Here is a 9,924-nt window from a genome sequence, read left to right on the forward strand (position 1 = left end):
TGGTGTGGATTATCAGGCCTGCCGCGCAATCATAGATTTATCTTTTGATTTATGTGGGTGGACAGAAACACCCTTTCTAAAGTTTTCTAGGGATTGTAATGAAGCACAGTAACACACTCCAGCATTCGTTCTTTGCTTGATATTAGCAAACAATGTAAAATAACCAAGCTCACAACATTCTAAAGCGGTCTATTAGCTACTTCAGCAGACAACAGACAGAAAGAAGTAAGCAGTATTTGATTTGCTCATACCCGTGGAGGGATCGAATTCTGCCCAAAGTTTGTCGCAACACTTGTGGTCAGCGGCGAGGATGAGCACCCACACCCGCTCCTTGTTGCTGGCCTCTGCATCCTCCTCCCTCGAAGCGGGTCTATGCGGGGAGTTGATCTAGAATATCCTATTGTTAGATATAACAAATAGGTGACAAGAAATAAACAAGAACTATGTAGTACAATATATGTGTCACACAGTATACTTTGAAAATGTGTAATTTGAGATTCTGATATAGATGTAGGCCTGTAACACACCTTGAACATGCACTGAAAATTGTTGTTTACAGTCTGATTTCTAAACCTGATGAAAACCCCTATTTAAAAAAGGATTTAATAGAATTTGTAGTGATTCTTTTGTCAGATTGATAATATATTGCAAATTATGCTTGATGGTTAATTTCTTGGCATAAAAGGTGCTTATTTGAAATTTGGTTACTACTGAAATTTTGTCAAGATACTTGGACTTGTTCATTGTTCAGTCAGGTTCCAATCAAGAGTTAACCTGAGACAATAGAAAGTACTGTCTGTGTAATTATTGATGGTTCTGGAATAAGGATTAAACCAAATCAACGAAACAAATCCTCGAGGATGCCTTTTTTGGTAGCTAGCCAGGTTAAACTTTTCAATCCGTGCTCAGCCCTGTACTCATAGGTCCATTGTTTCAATATTTATGAAGCACCACATTTCCAAATACATTTATTAAGCACCCTACCAATGTCAAATTTTCAGATCCTGCGTACTTTTTTGTGGTACATGCCTACAAATTTTTGTACAGTCTATAGAAAAACGGCGACTGTCCGGTCTAATCATAAACGTAGCCTAATCATCAAAAATTAAGTACACAAAAAACTTCATAAACATAGTTGTCACAGTTTTTTATTAACCTTGTTTTTACAATCTTTCAGATTATTCAGAAAACGAGTTACACAATTTTTTATTTAGAGAAAGAGTTACCACCATTTTTTTAGAAACAACTTTCATGTTCTTCTTTAGAAACATTTTTTACCACTATTATGAAAATATGTTCATATTAAAGATTACAGCTGCAAAAAATATAACAGCTGTATGATGGTTAATCAAATCAAGGATGGTCGAGAACTTGCAGATGCTACGTTTTTTATTTTGAAGTTAAGACTCAACTTGGAGCATTGGAGCATTTGAGAAATCTCACCACCAAGTCGACATCCAGCAATGGCATCTAGAGCACAAAGGTCTAAAATTGAAAAGTACACAACCTGTCGAAATGCTCTCACCATCTCATGAAATTGATGTGCTCGGTGAGGCAGAGGACGATGGTGTAGTGCTGCCGAAGCTCGGTACTTCCTTCGCTGCATTGTGCTTGCTCTTCTAGGTGTCATCCAACGTTGCCCTTGCGCGCATCCGCATCAGTCTCCAACCTTGTTACAATTAATATATTAACGCCCATTGCTTCAAAGGGATATATATGAAAAGACAACAGAATAGAAAACCATAGAAACAGGGTGGAAATGACTAAACAGAGTTACTATATGCACATCTTTGTAGAGAAGGTAAGAACAAAAAAAATTTCTTCCTCTGCTCCAAGTGTGACACCTCTGAATCTTTCAGTTGTAGAAGAAGACAGAATGGAGATTAGACTAATCTGCCTTCTCGTTTTGAAGATCACAACAACATTTACTACATCACAACGCACAAGAACCTAACGGTTACGTCAAACGGAGTTTGGAAATCAACAATCATGAGTTGTGAGATAACAAAATAATCACATCTGACTTGGTCACTCAAAAGAACTTATGCAGGTGAGAACCCTTATTGTGCTACTGCTAACGCCATAATTTATTTGATTCAAGTGGAGAGCTTTTTTATTCCTCCAAAGCCCAAGATATATAGCATTTTTCAGAGAAAGGTAACAGCCTCAACAGATTCTAGATAAGAAAAGGTCACGGAAGTGCATGAAGCTGGATTTGAGAGTGAGACTGAGAAGAAAAGAATACGGGGTAATCAAAGTACAATAGGTGATTCAAATAGAATGTTTAGGATACATATGTAATATGTTTACAGTTGAGTTTCAGTTCGTAGAAATATAAAGTTTGGTACATCTGGACTGAAACAAAACTCAAAAAAATTGTACCTTCGCTGTGTGATTTCCCTGTCAAATACCGAGCATACTATCAGTAGGCTGTGTAGCAGGCCAACAGGCAGCAAGCCAGCAACTCAGCCTGGGTTGGCCAGATCGACGGCGCGGCTCAGCTTGAGGTAGAAATCTTCAAGTCGCCCTCGGCTCCGGAAATCGCCCTGGGATGGCTAGATCCACGGCGCGGCTCGCCGACGGCCGGATCCGGCTGCTCACCGCGACACCTGGTCTCACCACTGCTCACTGGACCCGGCCGAAACAGATAACCATGGCAGGGACCGAGGAGTGGATGGGATGGGAGGAGGCAGGGACGCGCCAAGGTGGGGAGTTGTGGCGGCTGGGACGGCGTGGCGGAGAGGGTTGGCGGCGGCGATGATGTGGCAATTAATATATATTAACGCCCATTGTTACAATTAATATATTAACGCCCATTGCTTCAAAGGGATATATATGAAAAGACAACAGAATAGAAAACCATAGAAACATGGTGGAAATGACTAAACAGAGTTACTATATGCACATCTTTGTAGAGAAGGTAAGAACAAAAGAAATTTCTTCCTCTCCTCCAAGTGTGACAACTCTGAATCTTTCAGTTGTAGAAGAAGTCAGAATGAAGATTAGACTAATCTGCCTTCTCGTTTTGAAGATCACAACAACATTTACTACATCACAACGCACAAGAACCTAACGGCTACGTCAAATGGAGTTTGGAAATCAACAATCATGAGTTGTGAGATAACAAAATAATCACATCTGACTTGGTCACTCAAAAGAACTTATGCAGGTGAGAACCCTTACTGTGCTACTGCTAACGCCATAATTTATTTGATTCAAGTGGAGAGCTTTTTTATTCCTCCAAAGCCCAAGATATATAGCATTTTTCAGAGAAAGGTAACAGCCTCAACAGATTCTAGATAAGAAAAGGTCACGAAAGTGCATGAAGCTGGATTTGAGAGTGAGACTGAGAAAAAAAGACTACGGGGTAATCAAAGTACAATAGGTGATTCAAATAGAATGTTTAGGATACATATGTAATATGTTTACAGTTGAGTTTCAGTTCATAGAAATATAAAGTTTGGTACATCTGGACTGAAATAAAACTCAAAAAAATTGTACCTTCGCTGTGTGATTTCCCTGTCAAATACCGAGCATACTATCAGTAGGCTGTGTAGCAGGCCAACAGGCAGCAAGCCAGCAACTCAGCCTGGGTTGGCCAGATCGACGGCGCGGCTCAGCTTGAGGTAGAAATCTTCAAGTCGCCCTCGGCTCCGGAAATCGCCCTGGGATGGCTAGATCCACGGCGCGGCTCGCCGACGGCCGGATCCGGCTGCTCACCGCGACACCTGGTCTCACCACTGCTCACTGGACCCGGCCGAAACAGATAACCGTGGCAGGGACCGAGGAGTGGAGGGGATGGGAGGAGGCAGGGACGCGCCAAGGTGGGGAGTTGTGGCGGCTGGGACGGCGTGGCGGAGAGGGTTGGTGGCGGTGACGATGTGGCGGAGAGAACGAGCGAGAGGGGTGAGAGAGTGTGGTCTTGCAGAGGGGTGCCATGGGGTGAGAGAGTGAAAGGGTGGCTGCCGTGAGGATAAGTCAGGATAGGTGGAAAAACTAATTTGGTTTGTCTCTTTTGTTTTACATGTTTGCGTGATTAACAACTTGGTTCTTTCTTAGACCACATTACACAGTACACGTGGAGCCTGGCACTACATCCAGCACCCAACATGTAACAAAGCAGGATCTAGATAGTGAGTTCAGTTTAAATTAGCATAAATTAACAAGCAAACATGACATTATTTATACGACAGATCCACAACAATGTTAAACTCCTAGGAGTTTGTAGTTTTAGAGAAAAACAGTACTAGCAGTTTTCACATGAGACAATGATGGATTGGGGATAGGAGGAGAAGCTTGAGGGGAAACTAGACTATGCTCGGCGCGGCTTGGCGGGGAGAGGAGGATGTGGGTGGCGCAAGAGGTTGTCGGGCAGAGGAGGAGGTCAGCAACGACGTGGCGGAGAGAGGATGATGTACGTGACACCATCGAGGGATTAGAGGGAAAGGAGACATGACAACTGGCGTGGAGAGGAGGTGTCGAACGATGCCATGGAAGGAAGAGGAGGAGCGGCAATGACAAAAGCGGATGGGCTTCGACAGTGGCGTGAAGAGGAGGACCATCAAAGTTGTGGAGGAAGGAGGAGGGGGCGGCTGACATCGTGGAAGGGATAGGAGAGGTCGGGAGACGGCATGGAGCGAAGAAGAGGCGCCACTCCTGCAAATGAAGCTGACGACCACATTCCTGATATTGTGCATGAATATCATAAGCTCATCAAGCTAATCTTAATTTGTAATAGGTTATTAGTTGAATCATCGCTCTCTATGTATACATCGTCAAATTACCTTTTTTACAATCTTACATTGCAAGTGAAGTGGATTTCAATTATTACTCGATTGCACTCGTGCTATCTTTTCTATACATGTGAAATTTAACATGCATTATGTTTATATATAACTTTAACAAAATATTCCAAAAGTCTGTGGCAACACACGGCCATTCTACCTCTCTTATGATAAAAATAAAAATAAATGGCAATAAAATTCTAACAATAAATGTTATCAAAGATTGATATATCTACCTATCACAAGAGAGGTAGGAGTAGTATGTTCTAGAAGATGTGTTTTCTGTAGTGTTTCTAAATGGTAAATTGTATGGTTTCAAGCACCTAAGAAAAACGTCCTACACTTATTTGATCTGTTCGCTCGCTCGCCCCTCCCCCCCTCGCGGGCGACATGCGAATCCCGACCCCCCTCCTCCAACTCCTCCCCGTCTTTCCCCCCTGCCGCCGCCGGCGTGGTCCGCCAAGTCATTCCCACGCGGTGCTGGCAGAGGTGGGTCGTTCTTTCCCCGCTCGCGCGTTGGGGGTGGGGGGGGGGGCTGATGGTGGTGGTGCTCCTAGGGCGAAGGCGGGCCGTTCTTTCCCCGCTTGCGCGTTGCGGGCCGTGGGTGCCCCTGATGCGGCGGCGCGGCTGTTGGCTGCAAGGCGCGTGGTGGTGCGGCTGGCTGGCGGCGTCCACTCCACCCAGATCTGGGCCCTTTTGGGCCCCATCTAGGTTGGGGCGGGCTGGCGGTCCGATGTGCGGCGGTGTGGCTCCCTGGTGGTGGTGGCGAGGCATCGAGGGGTGCGGGTGGTGGCGGCTTTGTCGGCCGACGTGATGCAGTGTGGCAGCAGGGGCTGCCCTGACCCATTTGGGCCCGGTCGGGCAAGTAGGGGCCTGGTAGGCCCCTGCCGTCACGTCTGGTCGGCTTCGCGGCAGCGGCGAAGGTTGTCCCCTCTCGTCGGCTGAGTTGCGGATGCCCCCGAGCCCCTTGGCTCCTCTTCCCTCCTCCAGATCTCGTGTCGGTGGCCTGAGGAGACGACGAAGTTGGTTCAGTGAATGTGGTGGCAAAGGCTGGTGGGCGGCAGGTTGGTTGGTACACTTCAGATCATCCGGGGTGGTGGTGGTTGTGTTTGGGTTGGTGAAATCCCTGGCGGCTCGTCCGGCGTCGACGTGGTGCCGCCTGCAGGCGCCGCTGGACCTCCCTAAAGGTCGTCGGGTTACGCCTTCCCCACTGTCCTCTGCGTACCGAGGGAAACCCTAGGACTTGTCCGGGCAGCTGTGGCGTCGTCGTCGCATTCCTTCTTGAAGGTGTTGCGCGGTACGCGACGCTTCGGGTGCTAGGAGCGCGGTGGTACTTCACCGGAGGGTGCAGCGGTTACCGGTCATCTTTGTTTCGTTGATCCACCGGTGTCGGCATTTGTTTCTCTTTCTTTTTCTCTCGTTTTTATTTTGGGCTTGTTTGTGTTGCGGCCCAAGTGAGCTGGTTGTATCGGATGGTCGCTTTATAATATAAAGCGGGGGAAGCCCTTTATCGTCAAGCTCCTAAATCCATATTATGTAGTAGTTTGTCAGCCAATTGCATATTGCAATGAAGTTTCTGGTTGTAACATTTGTATAAAAAAAAAAAATCCTTCATGTGTTGTTTTTAATTAATGGATAATAACAATGCACATGCTTTCATGAGAAAATTGATTTTAAGAATTAAAAAAGACATTCAAGTGTTATTATCATTTGCAATGCAGTGCAGAATAAAGAAGTCAATGTTTGTGTACCACCTTCTTTATTTTGTGCACCAGGTGTATAAGGTCGAATTACATTTTTTTTATCAAAGTACACAGCAAGCGAATTATTCCAATTATTTTTTTGTTTATTATTGCCTATCTTCTATCTATGTAAAATTTGACATGCAACAAATACAAATTTTCAAAAGCCCGTCCCAACGTACGGGCAGTCTACTGGTAGTGTTAATAATGGACATTCCATCGATTTCTCAGCCTGCCACGCAAGTACGCTTGTTATTAGGAGCTGCTTTCTTGAACGATTGCATACCCCGTTAAGCAATGCCCCTTTTGTCCATCATGTTGGTCCCACACATTTCAAATTATTTCCTTCCCTCCCGATCGAGTCCATTGCTTAGCCAGCTGAACAACCTAGCCAGCCAAAGCTAGTGCGCGCCATGTCACAGCCACAGCCACAGCCACAGCCACCGCCCTCACTTTCTTCTCCCGGCTTTAATCCCTCGACCGGCGGCCCCTTTAATCACCCGCCCCGCCCAGCTTTCGCAAAGCGCAAATAATGCAATGCATGCGAGCGAGACATCTATAGTTCTATACACGCTCCTCCGCCGTCCGTTCGTTCGTTCCCTTACGTGCTAAGGCATCATCATGGCTATGCAGCTGCACGCCGCGTCCCCGGACGACCACCGCTACGTCCCCGAGCCCCCGCCGCCCCCGCCGCCTTTCTCCCCGCACCCGGCGCCGGCCCAGGCGGCGGTCAAGCCCGAGTCGCCGCATGTCTCGCAGGGCGGCGGCCCAAGGGCGCCCGTTGCCACGGTGACGACGCCCCTGACGCCTAGCAGGGACAGGGCGCGCCAGGCGCACAACGACGGCGGCGGCGACCAGGCGCAGGTGCTCAACGGGATCGTCCTCGTGCTGCGCGCCGGCGCCGCGCTGCTGTCCTTCGTGGCCATGGCGCTCGTCGCGTCCTGCCGCCACGGGGACTGGATGGACTTCCTCCGCTACCAGGAGTACAGGTGCGCGTGCGCGTCATATTATCATATCTATCCTGCTCGATCGGTCATGCTGCCATTCCTGAGAGCGTGCATGGTGTTGCACTGTTGACCATGGGCTGGGTGGTCGCTTTGCATGCTTGATTTGCTAGGTATCTTCTCGGGGTGTCCGTGGTCGCGTTCGTGTACTCTGCGGCGCAGGCGTTGAAGAACTTCCGCCGGATGCGCCGCGGCGACGCACACGCGAGCTTCCTTGATTTCGCCGGCGATCAGGTGAAGTTGCAGAGAATCTTGCCTAGGCCAGTGTAGTGTACGACGTGACCATTTTAGATGCAGCTTCCGTGTGCGGTGACTCTATGCATGTGTCATGCAGTTGAAATATTCCCATGATCTGAATGAATGCAGGCGGTGGCGTATCTGCTGGTCACGGCGTCGGCGGCGGCTCTCCCGATCACGATCCGCATGAGGTCGGCGGTGATCAACGTCTTCACGGACGCCATCGCCGCGTCCATCGCCCTGGGCTTCCTCGCCTTCGCGGCGCTCGCCCTGTCCGCCATGTTCTCCAGACAGGCGTAGTACGACTATCTTATAGCTAGCCATGCAGTCAGCCCATTGTGAGTCGGGACATCCATCCATGGTTGTTGTAGAAGAAAATTACAGTAGTTAACTCCAGGAGAAAAACAAAGTTGAGAGTAAGCTTGTGAATACTCTTTTGTAGAAGAAAACTAGTTAGATCCAGGAGCAAAAAAGAGGGACAAAAAGGAACAAAGTTCAGAGTTGCTCGTGGCATCTGAAGATCAGATGTTTGCATGACGACCCAAGTTGTCAAGAGATCATTTTCATCACCATTTTGTGGGGGTCTTGGGGTGAGAGAGGAGATTCAGAATCACTCACTTTTAGCTATGAGACCTACGCGCTAGCCAACTGCGCCACCACCCCAATATTGATTGCTTACTACTAATGCCAACTTTACTAATCTGTAGTACTTATTTGCGACGCCCCGTTAAATTGTAAAAAACCATCACAATTTAAAACCCTAATTCAAAAAAACCGCCATCACTCGATATTTTTTTCAAAAAATCACCAACATTGTGGTGACAGTTTTCAGAAAACACTGATGACATGATAAACAACGTTTGATACGGAATCTGACGGATGGGTCCCATGTGTAAGTGATGACATGGACAAAAAATAGCCTGGACCGTTAAGAGCATCTCCAGCCGCGCCCCCAACAAAGCCCCCCAGGCGATTTTTCGGCCGCCGGCGCCGAAAAATCGGCCCAGTCGCGCCCCCAAAGGCCCTTTTTTCGCCGGTCGGGCCGAAATTGGCGCTGGCGGACCCAGGCTGAACCCGGCGCGCTAGGGGGCACTTGGGGGCGCCGGCCGAATCGTTTTTGGCGCGAAAATCGGCGGGCCCTCCTTGGCAGCGACTCGGCTCTTCTCGCCGCTTCGTCGTCCTCATCGCCTCGGTTCCCGCGGCGGAATCAATGCCAAAGCTGCCGCTCGCTGTCGTGCCGGTCAGCCTCCTCCATTGATGCCTCATGGGCGGCGCAGTGAAGACGGGACGACGCGCGTCCCTCGCCCGCCACGCGTACACACGGCGGCCACGCGTACGCGCGGCGCCTCCGCCTATATAAGCCGCCTTCAGCGCGCCGGTGACCCACAGACTCTCCACCGCCGATGCCCTCGTTCCTCGACACCCCCGTTCCTCCCCCTCTTCTCGCCGTTTCCAGTTCAACCATGGCCGAGCGCTTCCCAGGCGATGGCGCGGCGGCGAACGGCTTCGGCCGCCGCCACCTTCACGAGGACGAAGCTCGGCTCCTCTATGAGGCCGAGTGCCCGGTCCCGCCGGACATGCGGGTGCCCGGGGCGTGGAGGATCAGCTCCGGCGGGGTCCCGGTGCCAGCCCACCGGGGCGGCGTGGCGTGCAGAGATCGCGCGTATCCGCGCCTCTCTGCCGCAGGCGGCGAGGGAAGGTCCGCGGTACGTCCCCGACAGCCCGCTGTGGAGCCCTACTTCCGTCGCCGCCACGCCGAGCAGCTCGAGGCCACCAACGGCGTCGTGCCCTCCAGAAGGCTCAACTCCGAAGGCTGCCGCCGATGGTGGGGCGTACCCGGCCGCACGCTGGAGGCCGTCCTCGAGTACATCAAGGGCGGCAACACGCCCAGGCTGGAGTACCCCGCTCCCCCGTCCTTCTCCCACCGGCGTGGGAGCTCGTGGACGCCGAGGCGCATGGACCCGGGGGCGTCCTCCTCCTCGTCCGGCCGCTCGTCCGGCTCTCCCTGCCTTCGCCCCGTCAAGCCGGAGCCCCAGGACACGCCGGTCAGCCAGCGCACCCGCAGCTCTGGCGTCCCCATCGCCGACTCCTCCCCCACCTCTGGTCGCCTCGCCCTCGTCAGGCCGAAAGGGGAGCCCAGCCTCCCCACGGAGTACG

General features: G+C 50.3%; 1 protein-coding gene across 1 annotated transcript; it reads left to right on the forward strand.

Annotated features, from left to right (window-relative positions):
• The first annotated feature begins 7,006 nt into the window (after nucleotides 1-7,006).
• On the forward strand, nucleotides 7,007-8,390 carry LOC123048594 (CASP-like protein 4B1). Its single transcript, XM_044471667.1, has 3 exons — nucleotides 7,007-7,515; nucleotides 7,644-7,764; nucleotides 7,897-8,390. Exons 1-3 carry the CDS (start codon nucleotides 7,148-7,150, stop codon nucleotides 8,065-8,067), a joined length of 660 nt encoding a protein of 219 aa, XP_044327602.1. The 5' UTR covers nucleotides 7,007-7,147; the 3' UTR covers nucleotides 8,068-8,390.
• Nucleotides 8,391-9,924: the final 1,534 nt, after the last annotated feature.

The sequence above is a fragment of the Triticum aestivum genome, chromosome 2D (genome assembly GCF_018294505.1).
Source record: "Triticum aestivum cultivar Chinese Spring chromosome 2D, IWGSC CS RefSeq v2.1, whole genome shotgun sequence".
Taxonomy (NCBI): domain Eukaryota; kingdom Viridiplantae; phylum Streptophyta; class Magnoliopsida; order Poales; family Poaceae; genus Triticum; species Triticum aestivum.